The 18,187-nt window shown below is 55.9% G+C and overlaps 1 protein-coding gene across 1 annotated transcript; it reads left to right on the top strand.

The window, feature by feature from the left end:
- The first annotated feature begins 2,704 nt into the window (after positions 1 to 2,704).
- IDH2 (isocitrate dehydrogenase (NADP(+)) 2) lies at positions 2,705 to 17,480 on the top strand. The gene is made up of 11 exons (XM_037000685.2): positions 2,705 to 2,932; positions 10,522 to 10,613; positions 11,545 to 11,710; positions 12,987 to 13,147; positions 13,232 to 13,375; positions 14,142 to 14,278; positions 14,461 to 14,612; positions 16,082 to 16,194; positions 16,349 to 16,446; positions 16,518 to 16,610; positions 17,093 to 17,480. Exons 1-11 carry the CDS (start codon positions 2,818 to 2,820, stop codon positions 17,178 to 17,180), a joined length of 1,359 nt encoding a protein of 452 aa, XP_036856580.1. The 5' UTR covers positions 2,705 to 2,817; the 3' UTR covers positions 17,181 to 17,480.
- The last annotated feature ends 707 nt before the right edge of the window (positions 17,481 to 18,187 follow it).

An 18,187-nucleotide genomic window follows, 5' to 3' on the forward strand; every position in this document is an offset into this window, starting at 1 on the left:
TGGATCAGGGCTAAGGCAGATGGAGACAGAGCAGATGCTGGCAGGGAAATCAGTTTAGAGGTGACCATAAATAGCTCTGCTAACCAATGCCTCGCCCACAACCCGCTCCTCCTATTTTCTGACTGCTCATAATGCTAGCACCACTTTTCCAGCTCCAGGGATGGAAGTCTGAGTTGCTCTGACTCCTCTCCTAACCCAAGTCCAGCCAGCTGCAATAGCTGCCTGTTCCATTGCTGCACCCTCTTGGAGTCCTGCCCTTCTTGAGGGTGGCGCAAGCACCTTGTGTCAGGCCTGCCTCTGGTTCAGGGACCCTAGCCTCATTTCCCCATGCCCACTGCCCTAAAATCCAACATCCCACCCCCTCATTGCCGTTGCCAGATACTTCCTGCACTTACAAACACACCACAGAAGCAATGGCCTGGAGTGTCCGCTTGGAGGAAGTGCAAATCCATCAGCTCTCCCAGACTGCCTGTCCAGCCTCCTCCCAGATCTTCTGTCTCCGTACAAGCCAACTTGGTGGTGTTCCTGCCCTCAATTTACCAGAGTCTCCCCATCAGAGGCTGTTTTCTCGTTGACAGATGTCTCCTGTGTAGTCTAAATTCTTTCTGGGACCCTTTCCTCTGTGAGTGATTTGTGATCACATTGCTGTGTCCGGGCCTTGGAAGGCAGGGGCTGAGCGCCATACATCTGTTCACCTCCACAGGGAACTTGCATATGACCTACATCCATAACTACTTGGGCTCTGGTTTAAGTGGACAAGAGTGGGGGTTTCCAGTTTGCTAACCCCAGACCCGAGGACCTAAGCACTTCTCCTTTAAACACCATCTTTCTCCGAGTGGCTTTCCTGACTGGTAGTTACCACCACCAGGAATTCTGAACAAATGCAGTAAATAAGAGTTTCTCCTTTTTTCTCTTCAGAAGAGCAATAGGACTGTAAGCTGGGTATGTGGGTATGAACTGGATGGAGTTCTGCTACTGTCCAGCTGTGTGATTGAGCAAGTGTCCCGACCTCTCTGAGCCTGTGGAGCTGACATCAGCTGCCTCACCAAATAGGTCCTGCGTAGGGAAGCTGGTGTGGAGCAGGAGCTCTGGGAGGCAGGTGGTCAGAGGCAGTTTAACCTGAAGAATTTGGCTCCACTGCCCCGGGGCTGCTGCTGTGCTTGCACAGGACACGTGTGGTCCCCCACCCCTGTCCCCACCCTGTCAGCCCTCTTCAGGCAAAGGCCAGACTGGAACACACTGAGACTTCAGTACTGCCTCTTGCCAGACCCTGACACCATGCCCACCATGTACAGAAACAGGTGAACCCCTGGCAGGTGGGCAGCAGTTTCTTTAGCACTGTTTCAGAAGTGGCAGTGTGGGTAGTTGACATACACAACCAAAGTCTGACAGTTTGGGCCAGAAGGAGTCTCAGGGAGTCCATTCTCCCAGTTCACAGGTATGGACCCTGAGGCCCAGGTGCCTCATAATACAGGTGGCATGACAGATACCAGAGGCTTCTATGGGCTCTACTTGTATTTTGAGCAAGAGAACTGGGGACAGAGTTAAAGGGATGATGGGTCATTCTGGGTCGTTCTGGGATATGCCAGCCCAAGATCAGGTCTTTGAGGACTCAGACATGGGGGGGTCCAAAAGCAGCCTCCCCTTGGGCCCAGCCCTGGATCTCGGGGCCATGGCAGCAGCTTTTCCTGATTGGGACAGGGAGAAGGAAGCTCTGGAGTCAGAAATTCAAGGTCATTTTCCTGGCCCAGCTCCATCGGGCTATGATGACCCTGCAGCCAGGAAGGGGAGAGATGGCAAGGTCGTGCAGGCCGGTGGTAGGTACCGCAGTGAGTTGGTGTGATGGGAGGGAGGGGGTTGGGGTCAGACTTCTCTACATAAAATGCAGCCCCACCTGGTCCCATTTCAAGAAAACAGGTGAAGAAAGACTTTGGTTGTGAGGCAGAACCAGTCAGTGTCACCTTTTGTACGCAAACAGGCCAAACCGGACTGTTTGCCTAGGTGGACGCTGACTTTACTCGGCCGGCCTAGGCCCCGAGTTCCCACTGGGACGCGACACGCGTGGTGGTCGTGGTTATGTGCTGCGTGAGCCCCAGGCCTCTCACGGATGTCCCTTCACCCCAGCCTCTCGGAAGCCCTGTTGCTGTTACAATTCCCATCTCGGACAGAAGACAGGCTCTTGTCTACGCTTAATGACTTCGAGGATTAGCGCTTGACCTTTCTGGTGAGAAGCAGAGGAGGTACTCCGACTCTCGACTCCGGTCAGTCTACACAACGCGAGGGGATGGCAGGATCCGAGGGCGAACCTGAGGGGCCCCGAGGGGCCCGTGGTCCCACTTCAAGAGGGCTGAGGCTGCTCCGGGTTAATGCTCCCTGGGGTTTCAGCCCGGTGAGCGCAAAGGACCCAGCAGTTCGCTCACATCTGCCGTTTTGGGTTCAGGTTCATTTGTCAGCAGTTGGCGCCCTGGCTTAAATAAGGCATCCTGGAGAGAGCGTTCTGGCGGCGCTGACGGCTCCCCTGACCGCCAGCTGCGACCCACGCCGACGGCTCCCTGGTGTCACTCGCTCTGCGCTCCGGTCCCCTTGAGCCTCCGGCGGCGCCAACGTACTCGCGGGCAGGGGCTGGGGCGGGGCCAATGCGGCCCCGCCCCAGCCCGCCTCCTCGCCAATGGGGTGGTGGGCCCAGGCCCCGCCCCGCCCCGTCCCGCCGCCCGCGCCGGCAGCCTCGCCAGCCCCGGGCCGCCAGCAGCCAGGCAGCTGCAAGCAGCGGCCGGCGCTCGGATCTCGCCTGCGGCGGCTGCTTCGCGCCTGCTCGGGATGGCTGGGTACCTACGGGTCGTGCGCTCCCTCTGCAGAGCCCCCGGCTCTGGGCCGGCCTGGGCGCCGGCGGCCCTGACAGCCCCCAGCTTGCAAGAGCCGCCGCGGCGCCACTGTGAGTGCCACGAGGAGGGTCCGGGCGGGGCGCGCCGGGCACCGCGACGTGGCGGCCTCCCGGGCTGGGGCCAGGGAGGCGACCTAGGAGGCTCGGGGGCCCGGCACCGCAGGGTTGGGAGCACAAAGAGCCGCGGACGGGGATGCGCCACCCTGCCCCACACTTCCAGGCCGCCCTGGGCGCAGGTTGTGGACTTGAAGGACGGTGGCAACTGGTGGCCCGGGCGATGCTGCCCTGCGGCCCTGCGCCCGGCCCCCCAGGGATTCCTGCAGGGGGTGTTCCGGGTCCGGAGGGTAGCCTGCCCGCTCTGCGCCCCCGGGGGGAGACCCGCGCAGACTGGAGCGCGCGGAGCCCCGAGAGAGGGAGGGTCGCGGCGCCGGTCCTGCTCAGACAAAGGCGGGAGGGAGGAGGCACCCACTTCCCCTTCCTTTTTAGCCTGGCGCGCTGTAATCCGTCCTCGCTGACAGGCCCTTGTCAGCTATTTTTGGAGCCTTTTACGCGACAGCTGAAGGATCGTCCTTTATATTCTTTTGTTTGGACACCCCCTTTCCCCTTCTCGGGCACTTGAGGCTCCGTCCTGGGCCCTCTTCTTGGCTTGACCCACCTTTTCTCCCAGCCAGTCTGTGCTGCTGTTTGGCCCTGCCCCGCTCACTCCAATGGGAGACCTGGCAGCAGCGCCTAAATGTCACTTTCCCGAGTCGTTCGTTACAGCTTCCGTGGTACCCTTAGTTGCCTGCTTAGGAGAGAAGACAGTTGGGTCACAGTGAGCAGGCCTTAGCTTGAACCTCCATTACTACGGATGCCAGGGCTGGCATGTGGGCATGGGGGCGGCACCCTGGAACAATGTAGGTCTCCTGGCTGTGTCTAGTGCCTGTCGCCACGGAAACCCCTACCTTGACCTGGCCGGGAGCCCCTTGTGGGGAGCCAGGAGAGTGAGGGAGAGGGGGTGGGGCCCTTCCTGCTGGTGGGTAATCTTTAACCCAGTGTGGGATCAGCTGACCCGAGCTGGGGAGAGGAGAGCTGCAAAGGTTTGGGCCCCAGCCCCGCCACCCCCACTCTCCTGCCAAGGAGAAAGTGACGTTTCTGCTTTTGTACTTACGGTATTTGTCTCCAAGAGGTCAGCCTTGCAACTCCAAGGTTCCAATTGCCCCCAGGACCCAAACAGTTTCCCATATGTCACCAGCTTCAGCAGAATATGGGGCAAGTTAGATACATTCCCCAGTCCTCCCTTTTTTCTTCATTGATGGTGAAAAAAAACAACAACCCCCTCCACCCACCCCAACACACACAAACAAGAAAACAAAGCCCGTTTGGGACCTGAACTTTGGCAACACATAAAAAGAGCAGCCAGTTGCAGGTCCTTCCAGAAGTTCCCAAGTGGGTTGGTTCTTCATGGGGAGAGCACCAGGGGTTTGCCTTGGACATGAGACTACAACTGTAACCTTTGCTAGTTTGTAACCAGGCAACACTGCTGGAGACAGAATACTTGGCATTCCCCTAGATGACAAGGAAAGAATATTTTTTTGGCTGAAACATTCTTGTGTCTTTGCTGCCTCCTAATTCCCACATGTCTCTAGTTTGGCGACTCATAGGCCTCCAGCGTCTGCAGGTGGTGGTTCTGATAAGTTAAGAGTTTGGGGAAATGAAGGTGTCCTCTGCTCAGCCGCTCAGTGGGAAGATTACTTACCCGGCTTTACTTTGCTCTACTCCTAGCCTGAGAATTACTTCTCAGATCTTGATGACTTGCCTGCAGGCCTAGATTCCAGGGTAAATTACTTAATGATTGTTCCGAGTTTTGCAGACCCACCAGTGGAGTCCTGTGTTCTCTGCCAAGCCGTGTTTCAGCCGTATCACAAAAGACCATCAGAGCTGTTTTAGGTGGTTGTGTTTAATGCTCAGTAGGTTTTGAGGAAAAGCCTTTCTTTTGGATAAATAAAATCCTCTATTTGCGGTGGAGGCCTCTTGTGTTGATTCCATTCTGGGTATGGAAACTTCTCAATGATCACAGGAAGCCAGGCTCTGTGGCCTGCCCTGGAGTTTATACTTCTGTAAATGCATGTTTAAAATGCCAGCAGATTGTAAATATTAACACAACATAAATTGTGAGCTTCTCCGTGACCAGGAACCCGTTGCCTGGCAGAGATGCCCCCCATGTCTATTTGCGATGGTCTAGTGAGGTCCGATGTGGGGGATACAGAAGGGAGCACATTTCATCCAGATAGGACTTGAGGGCAGGGAAGCCCTTACCACAGATAGAATTGACTGAAACTTGACATTCATTCATGCCTTCAACAAGTACTGTGCTCTACCATGTTCCAGACACTGTACAGGGGGGGGTCAGGGGGCAGAGCTGAGGATAAGAGGCAAAGATTTCGGCCCCTATGGAGCTTACATTCTAACACGGGGACAGAGAGTAAACAAGAGTGAAGTTGGCAGTGTGATTTATGGTCACAAGAACGAAAGTGGACAAGTAAGGAAGGTGGGTGACAAGTTGGATGGGACAGCCATTAAGGACCTCATTGCCTGAGGCGCTTTGGGAGTGAAGGGAATGCGCCATTTAGTTACCAGGGGAGGAGGAAGCCGCAGGTGCCAAGGCCGCAGCAGAGGAGAGGAGCGGAGTGTCCCCTTGCTCATGGGAGAAGACAGGCAAGAGGGCCCGAGGCCCGCCCATCATTCTTGCAGGTGCTTCAGAGGAGGTGAGGTCAGGCAGTGGGAGGGGAGAGGGCTTGCAGGCCACACGGGGGGCTTTGGCCTTTGTTCTGAGTGAAAAGGGAGGCTCTCTGCAGGGTTTTGAGAGGCGTGTCATGACTTGATTTACATTAAACTCTAGCTTCAGGGACCTGGTCAGGGGCCATACTCATAATCTGGAAAGAGATGGTGGCTTGGACTTGGGTGGTGGCCCCGAGGGGTGCTGAGAAGTGGTTGGATTCTGGGTGTACTTTTAAGGAAGAGCCAGTAGGGTTTTTTAATAGCTGGGATGTGGGTGTGAGTGGAGGAGGAATGAGCAGTGACACCAGGGAAAATATGAGGTCTCTTCAGAATTGCCCCTGGCCTTCTTGGGCTCCCAGGAACTGGGGGCCTCGCCACCCCTTCCTTCTGCTGGGCCATGTGGCTGAGCGGCCTCTCGCCTGAGAGCAGCATGGGTAGGAATGTGGTGAAGGCAGTTCCTCTGGGGGTGGCCGTCTTGGAGGAGACCTCTAGCCTTGTGTTTCGAGCAGCGAGTGGATCCTGAGACTCACGAGGGGTTTTGAAATCCTCACTGGGTGTTGGGTGCCGGGAGCCCCAACCTGGGAGGAGACCTGGCCCGACAGGCCTCTTGTGCCGGATGTAATTAAATTCCGTCCCCCACTCGGGCTCAGAGGGTGGTGGGCAGCATGTCCTGTGTTGGTTTCATGGTGGCTGCCCCTTGGAGGCTCTAAGGGCGGCCCAGCTGCTGTTCCCTGCATTTCAGGTCACTTGTTGAAGCTTGTCTCCCAGAGCTCCCGGATGACAGGGGGTGTCTCCACCACACTGGCTGAAGAGCAAAGTCTCAAACTCCGATGCCTTGGGGTGCTCGGGAAGGCACTGCGGAGCCTGGAATCGCCTGGAATGACAGGAGAGGCTGTCAGCCCAGCCCATCCTTGCCTCAGTGTGGGGGAAGCAACTCTTTCTCCAAGACAGGCTGGGTTTTTATGTAAAAGCTCCTGGGGATTTTTTTTCTAACTTGTTTAACTTTTTTTAAAATTAAATTTTAGGTATTTTTTTGTTATTGTGGTAAAATCCTTAACAAAAATGTCCACGGTAACCACTTCTAAGTGTAGAGTTTGGTAGTGTTAAGTATATTCACATTGTTGTGCAACCCGTCTGCAGAGCTTTCTCATCTTGCAAAACTGAAACTCTGTACCCATGAAACACCAACTCCCCTGTCCCCTCCCCCGCCCAGCCCCTGGCCACCACCTTCCCACTTTCCGTCTCTCTGAACTGGCTATTCTAGGACCTCATAAAAGAGGAGTCATACAGTATTTGTCTTCATATGACTGGCTTGTTTCGCTGAGGTTAATGTCCTCAAGTTTCACGCACATGTGTAAGCGTTTCCTTTGTGAGGTGGGGAAGTATTCCATTATATGTACACACCACATTCTGAAATATATTCAAGTTAAAATGTATCTTCGGAGTGGGACAGGAACTGTGAAAAGCTTAGGCGATAAAATTATTAAATCTTGACATTTGTTAACTGCTTCTCATTTGTTTCTGAGTTACAATAATTTAAGACTGTATATCAATGATACTTAAATTTTTAAAAAGTACAATAGTTTTTTTTCCTAAAAAATTTGTGTCTCCAACATGGAGTCTAATTTATTCCCAAAAATGTTACTCACAGCTGGATTGAAAGAGTGTTTGGCAAATGTGGCAATATTGTGTATGTAACTGTGGCACACCGGGGGGCTCCTGGCGATTCAGAGGGAACTTGCCTTTGTGGAATAGAATTTGTGACAAGCCAAAGCTGTTGGGGTGGGTCCACAGCCATCACTGAGCTGTGCATCCACCTTTAAGTGGTGGGCGGCCCAGTCCTGGAAAAACCTGGAGTCGTGAACATCCTTTAACTTTTGGGAAGCAATTTTTTTCTTGCCCTTTCTGGATTCCTTTGCAAAGAGTCCTGTTCTCTGCTGAAGGTTAACACCATGTTTGGGTTACACACTCCTCCGTGGGTGGGGGCTTGTGTTGCTTCCACCTCTTGGCTGTTGTGAATAATTCTCCTTTGAACATGAGTGTACAAATCTCTCTTTGAGTCCCTGCTTTTAATTTTTTTGGGTAGATATCTAGAAGTGGGATGGCTGGAACATACGGCAATTCTGTGTTTATTTTCCGAGGCACCGTCACACACAGTTTTCACACCAGCTGCACCATTGTACATTCTCAGCAGTGGTGCTCAAGGGCTCCAGTTTCTCCACATCCTCACCAGCACTTGTTTTCTGTTTTGTGTTTTTGACGGTGGCTGTGCTAATGTGTGTGAGGTGGCATCTCATTGTGGTTTTGATGTGCATTTCTCTAATGCTTAGTGATGTCGAGCATCTTTTCATGTGCCTGTTGGCCATTACATGTCATATTTGGAGAAACATCTGTTCAAGTCCTTTGCCCGTGTACTAGTTGGGTTATTCGTTTTTTTGATTTGTTGAAATCACCTGATTTTTTAAACCTTGGTCACCAACGAACGTTTTAAAAAAACCACTGCCTGGACCAAACAAAACAAGCTGGCTGCCTTGGCTCGCGTGTCCCCAGCTGTCCTGTGATGTGTGCTTTCAGGAGTCTGTGCTTGGAAACAGCTGCTTGCCCTCTCCGCGTTACCTTTGGTTTCTCCTTCCTTACTCACTCCTTGAGGGCGAGCATGACTGTGCGCTGCGTGTTTCAGGAAGAGGTGCTTAGCATCTGGTGGTAAATATGTGGGGCCTGTGGGGTCTGAGGGCCTGACACCTGTGTGCACAGCAGAGAGGGCTGCCAGCTGTGATCTTGACCTTGAACTCCCCCACAGAGGTGTGGTGTCCATAGCCCACAGGCTGCTGTCTGAAGCCCAGAACTTGAATGGAACCCAAGCTGAGGCTGCAACCTTTAGGACTGGTCCTAAAAGAATCTCTTCTTAGGGCTCCTGAGTATGGTAGGTTTACTATATTTTTTAAAATTTGATGAGCTCTCATCACCTTAACTCATAGGAGGTGCCCCTAAAAACTAAGCTAGCTCTGCACAGCTAGTAGACTTGCTGCATTCCTAAAGCCCTTCCTGTTCAAGCTTCAGACCAGGAAAGGTGAATGGGATTTTGTAGCTTGGGTCCAGACTCCCCAGTGCATCCTGGGAAGGGTGGTGGAGCAGGGCCAGCAGTGTCTACCTTGCTCTCTGGGGAGTGAGATATTTCCAGTCTGCGTTGCTTTCGGTTTCTGCACGTCTGACCCAGCAGGGTGTACAGAGGCTGCTTGAGCCAGGGACCTGGGATCTCTCCCCACTCTGACACAAGCCGTGCTCCCTGGGTCCCATTTTTGTTAAGATTCTTTTTAGATTAAGAGAAAAAAAAATCTGTTTGCACATCTTTGGGAGATTATTTTTAGATCTCAAAAAATCTGTTTGCACATCTTCGTAAAGTGAGTCATTTTGCTGCGTGTCATTCAACTTTTTCTTATGCTGATGATGAGCTGTGACTGTGGCGTGTGTGGCAGGACAGGGGTACGTTTGGGGCCTGCTGGGCTTTGCTCCCTTGTGTTCCAACTGGGCCTAGGTTGACTCTGCTTTTTTAGTTTCTAGGCTTGCTTCTCATAGGCTTCTGGGCCTTGCTGTCCACTGGGCAGCCATCACTCTAACAGCTGTTAGTGTTTTCAGGTGAACCCCCTCATCCCCTCTCCTGGTTCACTGTGTCTGGTATGTGGTGAGGTGGAAGGCCCATAACTCTATGTGTAAGGATTGTGTGGAACAGAGGAAACGGGCCATAAGTGAGGGCTGAGGAGTGAGCCTCTGGGGACAGCGCCCAGCCCTCCGCCGTGCCCTTCCTGCCTGGGTTTCGGTTGTGAGCGGCGAGGCTTCAGATGACTGCGGCCTGGCTGTAGGTTTTGTGAGATCTGTCTGCTCTGCAATCGCCGCTTCTTCCCAGGCGGTAGCAGGGGTGCATGTCGGTGCCTGGATGCCCTGGTGTCCTGCAGGCAGAAGTTCAACACGCCTCACCTCAGGCAGCCTGCGCTGATTCATTGGATGGGCCATTTTCTTGAGTTTTCTTTGGAATTTGCTTCCCAGACTGTTCGTTTTTCTCACAGTCAGATCTTCCCCAAAGAGCCTCCCCAGCTCCTGTGTCTGCCTCCATCTCCCTGGACCTGCGTCAGTCGCTTGTCCGGTCCTTTGATCTCCTCTGGCAGCACTGTCTGACCCGAGCCGGCACGCATTGGGGTTCTGTGCTCATTTCCAGGTGCCCTAAGCCTGTCTTCCCATTGTGGAAGGTGTGAGTCCTCCCAGATCTACGGCTTGTAAGCTGTGTAACTTTTGGCCATAACTTTGCACCTTTTGGGAGTGGTTTTGAAGAGTAAGTGGGAACATGTGAAGGGTGCAGGACTGTCAGGCCCATGGGGGGCCCTCCGTGCAGTCCCTCCTCACCTCCCCTTAGCTGGCCTCTCAGGTTACAGGCAAGGACGTTAGTGACTGGCTGACTTTGAGAAGCTGTTCTTGGAAGGACATAGGGTAGCTTATAGAATTACAGGGTTTGGACAAGAGGGGTTTAGGCTGCTCTGGGGAACCAGTTGGCAGCCGCCCATAGGCAGCCTCTCCCCTACTTGCTGCTGGACAAGGTGGCCTCAGCTGGCTCTCATCTCTGTTGCTCTCCTCTGCCTTCGGATGCTAGGGGAGAAGATCTGGTGGCCTGGCTGGCATCTTTCTGGCTAGTCCTGGCTGGCTGTACTCGGTGGGGGATCCAGACCCTCCAAGCAGTCCGGGAGTCGCTCCTGCAGAAGGGGGAGTGGGCACTAGGCACCAGAGCCCTGGCTGACTGCCATGTCCTCATTGGGTGGGTCTGGCTGTGGAGGAGAGGGCTCCCCACCAACTCCCCAGGGGCATGATGCACTGTGTGTGCCTGGTTCTAGATGCCAACAAGAGGATCAAGGTGGCGAAGCCGGTGGTGGAGATGGACGGCGATGAGATGACCCGGATCATCTGGCAGTTCATCAAGGAGAAGGTAGTTCCCTCCCAGAGTGGGTGGCCATCATGTCGTGTCCAGGCAGGGGTTCAGTCCCAGCACCAGTCTCCTGGGCCCCACTTCAGGTCCCCGGGATCCACATGTCGCCCTGGTGGGAAGCAGCAGTCATGTTGCTCTCCTCCCACCGCCCCCGTCTGTCGCACCCAGGCAGCTCAGGGTTCTCCCGGCACAGGTAGGGGCCTGTCCGGAAGGCTGTGCACTGTGCTGGTGCCAAAGCCTGGTGCCTTGTGTTTTCAAAAGTGTGTGTGACTGAAGGCTGGTCTCTGTCTTGTCCAGCTTGATCGCCTACATTCTATGTGCTTGGGGGAACGAAGGGGAGCAGAGCTGGTGTGCAGGGTGGCCCACCTGGAGCTGGGTGCATAATTCACCTTTTCTCAGCGGTTCTGAGATGTCATCCTGCATCATGGCCGTGGGGTGTGTTGAAGGGCAGTGAGAGGTCTGAGTCGCCATGGAAAATGGTTCCTGGGGCGGCTGCCTGACTTCTCAAAAGCGCCTGTGGTCTGGGTCTGCCTGGGAAAGCATGTTGTCCATGTGCAGCCCCCTGCATTGTGTACACATCCGCAAGAAGGAGGTTGAGAATCGCCACTTCTGAATGGGGAAGAAGAGGGGAGCCACTGTGCAGAGAATTCGAGATGCACGTGGAGTGGGGATTTGGCTTGTTGACGGGCCATCACTGGGACCACATGGTCCACACTTGGGGATGAGTCCTCCGAGGGGCTGCAGCCTCTCCCCAGAGCCCCCGCCGCCTGGCCCCACTGAGGAATGGCTGACACCAGCCCTCTGCTGCTGGTCCCCCCTCCGCTGGCCTTCCCTCACCCCTGCCCTGACCGGGTGTCCCCTGCTGCGGTCTGCACAGTCCCTGAGGCACAGGCATCTGGCCTGATGCCCTGCCCTGGCCGCCTGTCTCTAGCTCATCCTGCCGCATGTGGATGTCCAGCTCAAATATTTCGACCTGGGGCTTCCAAACCGTGACCAGACCGATGACCAGGTCACCATCGACTCCGCGCTGGCCACCCAGAAGTACAGTGTGGCTGTCAAGTGCGCCACCATCACCCCTGATGAGGCCCGTGTGGAAGGTGCGAGGGCGAGGAGGTGGGTGGGCTAGGACGGTAGGGGCTGTGATGCGACCCCAGCCTCTCTGCGAATGCCCGGCAGACAGAGGAGCCTTGGAGGTCCCTGGGTGGGGATAGGTGATGAAGGGGGCTGGCCTCAGGTTCCATGGTTAGGATGCAGCAGAAATGGATTGGAAGTCACGTCCCCTGCTCCAGGCCGGTGGTGTGACTACTGTGCTGAGTGACTGGCCAGCGTAGGTGTCCTCGGTAACCGTGAGGAGGAGGGAGCTAAGGTGATGCTGTCACAGCGAGGATGTCCCCTGGCCTCCCAGGCTGTTTGCAGGGGCTTTGGGGCTGCCTCTGTGCTGAGCAGTGCTGGGGTCAGGCCTGTGCCCCTCGGCGCTTTGGAGGCCACTGGGAGCGTTGCTAGTATCCTGCGACTGTCTCGGTGTCACAGGTCTGCCCCCTGCCTCTGTGGCCACCAGGCTTGGACTGGCCGCTGGCCCCTGGTTCTGGGGGTCACTCTCAAGGGTCCTAGAGGATGACACAAGTGTGTGGACAGAGGGGCCAGATTTAGAAAATTCAAGAATGGGGGATTTAAGAGTTTGGAGAGTTCTCTCTCTCTCCACTTCCTGAAGCACGAGGGAGGTAGAAAGAAGTGGTCATAAGCCGTCTTCAAACTCTCCAGGCCTCCTCCTGTCTTTCACATTGTACCTGACCTTCGGGTATTGGAATTGTTTTAGTGTTGAGCTCTTTTTGCAAATTTTCTTCCATTTCCCCTGCACCCTGGTATTTATATGTCCCTGTTTTATGGATAAGGAAGTAGAGGGTCATCATCTTAGTAACTTGGGCTGGACCCTGTTAGAGGCAGTGCCGGGGCTAGAGCCGGAAGGTCTGGAGTGAGGCAGTGTGCTGCCGGGGCTCATCAGACTGCGCTACGTCCACATACGACGCGGGGCTAGTAACAGCTGGCTGAGGCCTTACCGTGTGCCAGGCACCATTCCAGGTACTTTACATGCGAGCTCATTCAATCCTCATAGCAACCTGAAAGGCTAGGTGTTTTATCAATAGTTTTATTTTTCAGTTCAGATTACCCACTTGCATGAAGCTCACAGTTGGAGGTGGTGGAGCTGCACCTTGAAGCCCGGAAATCTGACGTCAAGAGTCTGCACATTCACACTCTAGACTCTCAGGCTTCCAGGATGGTTTTTAGGCCCCCTTTCTGGCTGTGTTCTTGCTTGGGCTCAGATTCCGGTGGGGAGGTGGAGGCTGCAGTGGGGCTGCTCACTTCTGTCCTCAGAGTTCAAGCTGAAGAAGATGTGGAAGAGTCCCAATGGAACCATCCGGAACATCCTCGGGGGAACTGTCTTCCGGGAGCCCATCATTTGCAAAAACATCCCGCGCCTCGTCCCTGGCTGGACCAGGCCCATCACCATTGGCAGGCACGCCCACGGTGACCAGGTCGGCCTTGGTGGGCGTTGGGCCCTGCGGGCCCGGGACGCCTCTCTGGAGCCCCTGGCCTGAGCCATCCTTTCATCTCTGCAGTACAAGGCCACAGACTTTGTGGTCAACCGGGCCGGCACATTCAGGATTGTCTTCACCCCGAAGGACGGCAGTGGTGCCAAGGAGTGGGAGGTGTACACCTTCCCCGGCGGCGGCGTGGGCATGGGCATGTACAACACTGACGAGGTGAGGCCCGGCTGCGGGCCAAGCTCCTCCTGGGCCCGTCTGCCCTTGGGGCCACGTCGGGCTGGTGGGCAGCAGCCTGAGGGGTGTCTTGGAAGCAACTTGGATGTGTTCGGGGGGCCCTGTATTGTGCCCGTGTGTCAGACTCCTGCTTAGCCAGCTGCGCCTGCTCCCGCATTGCTGGGCTCAGCTTGGATGCACCTCGGGGGCGTGTGAGTCAAGGAGACTGGGTGCATGTCTTCCCCTCCCCATCCCCACCCACCTGTCTCGTCTTTCCTCTTGGTTGGCCTTTCTCAGGCCATGAAGCAGCAGCTACCAGTAGCTCAGGCTAATGTCCTGCCAGCATGGCTGCCCTATCAGAAAAGCCCTTTGGCTCCTGGTTCCTGCCAGAGGACTAGGCCTGGCTCGCAGGACCATTTCTAGCCAGTCACAGAGGCCCTGGGAGATGAAAGGCTCTGATTGGATAAGCCCGGATGCTTTGTCAGTTGTAGAGACGGGCAGGTGGGTTGGAGGATGGAGCCCATCCCAGCCATATGGTCTGAGATTGGCGAGGGGAGGTAGCTTCCCAAAGCAGAGTAGGGGGCTGCTTCCTCCCAGAAGCTGGGCAGGGGGTGCTGGGCCAGCAGGAGCAACAGATGCTCACTCTAAGGTGGCTGGGTTAGCCCAGACTGCCAGAGAGGGGCGGGGGCGTGTGGAGGGAAGGGACCCCATTCTGGCACCCGGCCTGGTGCTGGGGTATTGTGCCACGGACCTTGCTCTCTCCTCGCAGTCTATCTCAGGTTTCGCGCACAGCTGCTTCCAGTACGCCATCCAGAAGAAGTGGCCACTGTACATGAGCACCAAGAACACCATTCTGAAAGCCTATGATGGGCGCTTCAAGGACATCTTCCAGGAGATCTTTGAGAAGTAACGCCTCCCCCTTTACTGCTTCCCAGGGGCTCCACGGCCCTCCTCCCCTCCTCCCCTTGGGCCCCGTCCTACCAGGGTGGTCACTGCCGCAGTGCATGAGGCTCAGCTACGAGGCTCAGGGAGAGATCCCCACCTGTCAGCCTCCTGCCCTCTATTCACAGTGGCCTTTTTGCTCTCAGGCACTATAAGACTGATTTTGACAAGAATAAGATCTGGTACGAGCACCGGCTCATCGATGACATGGTGGCCCAGGTCCTCAAGTCTTCAGGCGGCTTTGTGTGGGCCTGCAAGAACTACGACGGAGATGTGCAGTCCGACATCCTGGCCCAGGGTATGCTGGGAGGGCCCTGCTCCCTGAGGGGACGGATGTTGGTCTTCTCTGCCTGGGGGAATTTTCAGACCCTTTTGGTAGAAAATACCTCTAGGGTAGCGTAGAATGGAGGCTTGCTGGGTTCTCTGTGGACATGAGGGAGCAGAAGTTACCTGGCATCTGTGAGGAAGGATCGTAAATCAGGTCTGGAATGGTGTATTACTAAGGCTGCTGTTACAGAAGAATGACACAGGAATTCAGATTCTGAAGGGCTGTGTGTGTCGGCTCTGAGGTTCTTCCGGTCTGTGCAGGGGCCAGGTGACTATGTGTGGCTCCAGGTTTGGGCTAGGTTTGGTTGCGGTAGAAAAATGGAAAATGCTCTTTGACGTAACAGGGAATTCGTTTTTCACAGTAAGCCTTTTAGATGTAGGAGAATACTGGAGAGGATGATAAAGCCCCCGAGTCCTAGAGTGTCCAGAAAGACAAATCGGATTGCAGCAGCAGGTGTGGGTGAGGCCGCTAGAGAAGAACCGTGAGAAACAGCCCAGCAGTGCTGGGCACACGACCAGGAGGGATGCCGGGAACAGGCAACGTGTGAACAGAGGGAGCGAAGGAGAAATGAGGTTCTGTGAGATGGGATGAGGTCTAGCTCCTGATAAGGACAAAAGCAGAGCCCCTGCCCGGTCGCCGTGAAAAGCATACAATCTCAATGCTTTTTGAAAAAACCTTTGGCTTTATTTCTAAAAGTTCAGTGGTCATCCTCTCACTAAAACAATTCCCATCTGGGATGGAAGGATGAAAAGCCATAGACAAGAGAAAGGCATGAAAGTCACCCTGAGGTATGTAAGGAGTTAGTGAGGGTGAAGGTCCAGGTAAAGATGGAGAAGGGTCCCCCTTCCGCTGCCCCAACACCGCAAGTTCTTAGACAAATAGTTTTCTTACAGAAGTTTTTCACTTTTTCTTTTTTGGGCCTTACAATTCTTATTTTGGTGCCACGGGGTGCTTTTGAAGCCCGGGAGACCCTGACAACAGAAAAGGTTGATATAGGAAAATTTGGATATAAATCACAAAGCTTTAAAGTAGCTTAAAAGAGGAGCAGACAAAGTGATTGCTGTGGAATGGCTGGCAGTAGGCTTTATCTGTCCTGTTTGAACGAGCCGTTGGGTCGCCAGCCAGGCTGCATGGGCAGAACTCTCTGGGGTCTTGGGCCTTGGGGTCATGGCCTCTGGGGTGCCTAGAGGTGGGGACTCACATGTACGTTAATGGGTTGGCGACGGTCACCTTTGAGTGCCCCCTGCTCTGTGCTGGGCTTCAGGGACCAGGACAGGAGCAGGCAAGCCCGAACAGTTGTGTCCTTCCTGCTGCACTCTGGGGTCATGAGCTGAGGGGCAGCTTGTGGCTGGGAGGCTCCTCAGAGTGGAGGGCTGTGGGGCTGAGCTGGGTGGTCCGAGGGGAGGCGCTGCTACTCAGAGGAGGCCTCTGCCCTTCAGGCTTCGGCTCCCTCGGCCTGATGACATCTGTGCTGGTCTGCCCGGACGGGAAGACCATCGAGGCTGAGGCTGCCCACGGGACGGTCACTCGCCATTATCGGGAGCATCAGAAGGTGAGTGTGGGGACTGTGGCCACATGCCCACCCACCCCCAGAGGCCCAGGAACTGCTGGCCCCGCAGGCTGGGAGGGCGGGCCTCCCCTGTCAGCCTAGGGGTGGCCAGTGGCATCTCGGTGGCCTCTGTGGGCTGATTTGGCTCCGTCTCCAGGGCCGGCCCACTAGCACCAACCCTATTGCCAGCATCTTTGCCTGGACGCGTGGCCTGGAGCACCGGGGGAAGCTGGACGGGAACCAGGACCTCATCAGGTGGGTGCAGAGGGAGGGGCCTGTGCCCCAACCCTGTGTGGCGAGTTCTCACTCTGCCCTGTCTCCTGCAGGTTTGCCCAGACCCTGGAGAAGGTGTGTGTGGAGACAGTGGAGAGCGGAGCCATGACCAAGGACCTGGCGGGCTGCATCCATGGCCTCAGCAAGTACGTGGCCTGTGGTGGAGGGCCGGGCTGGCCTCCTGGGACCTCAGGGCTGGGTGGGAAGAAGCCAGAGGAGCCCTCTTAGAGGCCCCCCCCGAGTCAGCCTGGCTGCCAGTGGCCCGGGGTGGGACAGGTCCACGGCCCTGAGGGACGGCTCAGGCCAGGCCTTCCAGACCAGGCCGAGTGAGTTGGTCCCCATCCCCGAGGCCCGCTGCTCAGAGCCCTTGCCCCCCAGCATCCATCTACGCTTCTCCCAGGAGAGCTTGTCCCCAGCTGCTTAGTGACCTGGAAAATGAAACAGACCCCGTCAGGTTCTTGCTGAGTTTGCTGAGGCCCTTGGGTGGTGGGCTGTAGGCAACGGGCCGATAACCTGGCTGTGCCCCTTCCTACGGGCACAGGAGGGCTGCCATCCTGATGCCCCGGCTGGGCTCTTCCCTGGAAGGGCCCGGCTCAAGCAGCCCCTCATGCGCATGTCCTCTTGGCAGCGTGAAGCTGAACGAGCACTTCCTGAACACCACGGACTTCCTGGACACCATCAAGAGCAACCTGGACAGAGCCCTGGGCCGGCAGTAGCGGGGCAGGAGCACAGCCTGGCCGGCTGCGTCGCAGACGGGCCGGGGCCACACGGGAGCAGGCCCGGGGCCTCCGACACCAGGTGGAGGGTGAGCCTCACGCCCCTCTCGGAGGCCTTCCTAGGGGACATTTTTTATAAACAAAATGTTTTTAATTGTATCTGTGTTTCCCTTCACGGTGACCGTGAGGCAGGAACAGCGTGTTTTACCTCAGCCAGTCGGTATGTTTTGCATACTGTAATTTATATTGCCCTTGGAACACATGGTGCCGTATTTAGCTACTAAAAAGCTCTGCACAAAACTGTCTGCTGTGTTTGTCCCTCAGGGGAAGGAGGCAGCTGGGGCCCTGAGAAAGAGCCCCTCCAAGGGCTGGCGATTCCACCAGGGAGAGACTGGAGCGCCTCGGGCCACAACAGACCTGTGTCCAGGCCTCCATCCAGCTGGGGCCGTGTGGTGGGAGGGGGCCGCGTGGCGGGAGGGGGCCGGGCAGCACTGGGAGCCTCCCCGAGTTCTTCAGGGGCAGCCTGAGGGCTGGGCCTCACACAAGCTTCTGGGCTCCTTGGAATTTCCTAGCACAGTCCAGTTCCCACATCCTGTTCGTTTTGGGGTTATCATCACCTCCTGATAAGTACTTGGTGACCCAAAGTCCCTTGCCCAGATTTTGGGGGGACTGTCATGGCTCCTGAGACCCAACGGTTGGGAAGCTCTGCAGCTTTGAGATGGGCCTCCAGATGCCCATTCAGGCTGGCAGCTACTTTCTGTTCAAGTTACCTGGAGCTCCCAGGGCCATGGGAAAAGCTGCTGTGCAGGCTCTGCTAGCCTGACTCCTGGGGAGGCACCCGGCTTCCAGTCCCTTGTGCTCAGAGGGCTGGCAGCACCCCAGGATGCACAGCTTCCGAAGCCCAGTCTAGCGTGGAGAATGGGCTTCTGTCCTGGCACGCTGCTGGTGGATAAGGAGGGGAAGGGCTTTCTCTGCAGGTGGTGGGAGTTCCGGGCCTTGGGCTCCTC

The sequence above is a fragment of the Manis javanica genome, chromosome 18 (assembly GCF_040802235.1).
Source record: "Manis javanica isolate MJ-LG chromosome 18, MJ_LKY, whole genome shotgun sequence".
Taxonomy (NCBI): Eukaryota; Metazoa; Chordata; class Mammalia; order Pholidota; family Manidae; genus Manis; species Manis javanica.

Coding starts and splice junctions, on each gene's coding strand:
- IDH2 (XM_037000685.2), top strand. CDS start 2,818: ATGGCTGGGTACCTACGGGTCGTGCGCTCCCTCTGCAGAGCCCCCGGC. Junction 10,614..11,544: donor GGCAGTTCATCAAGGAGAAG/GTAGTTCCCTCC, acceptor GCCTGTCTCTAG/CTCATCCTGCCGCATGTGGA. Junction 14,279..14,460: donor TTCCAGGAGATCTTTGAGAA/GTAACGCCTCCC, acceptor TTTTGCTCTCAG/GCACTATAAGACTGATTTTG.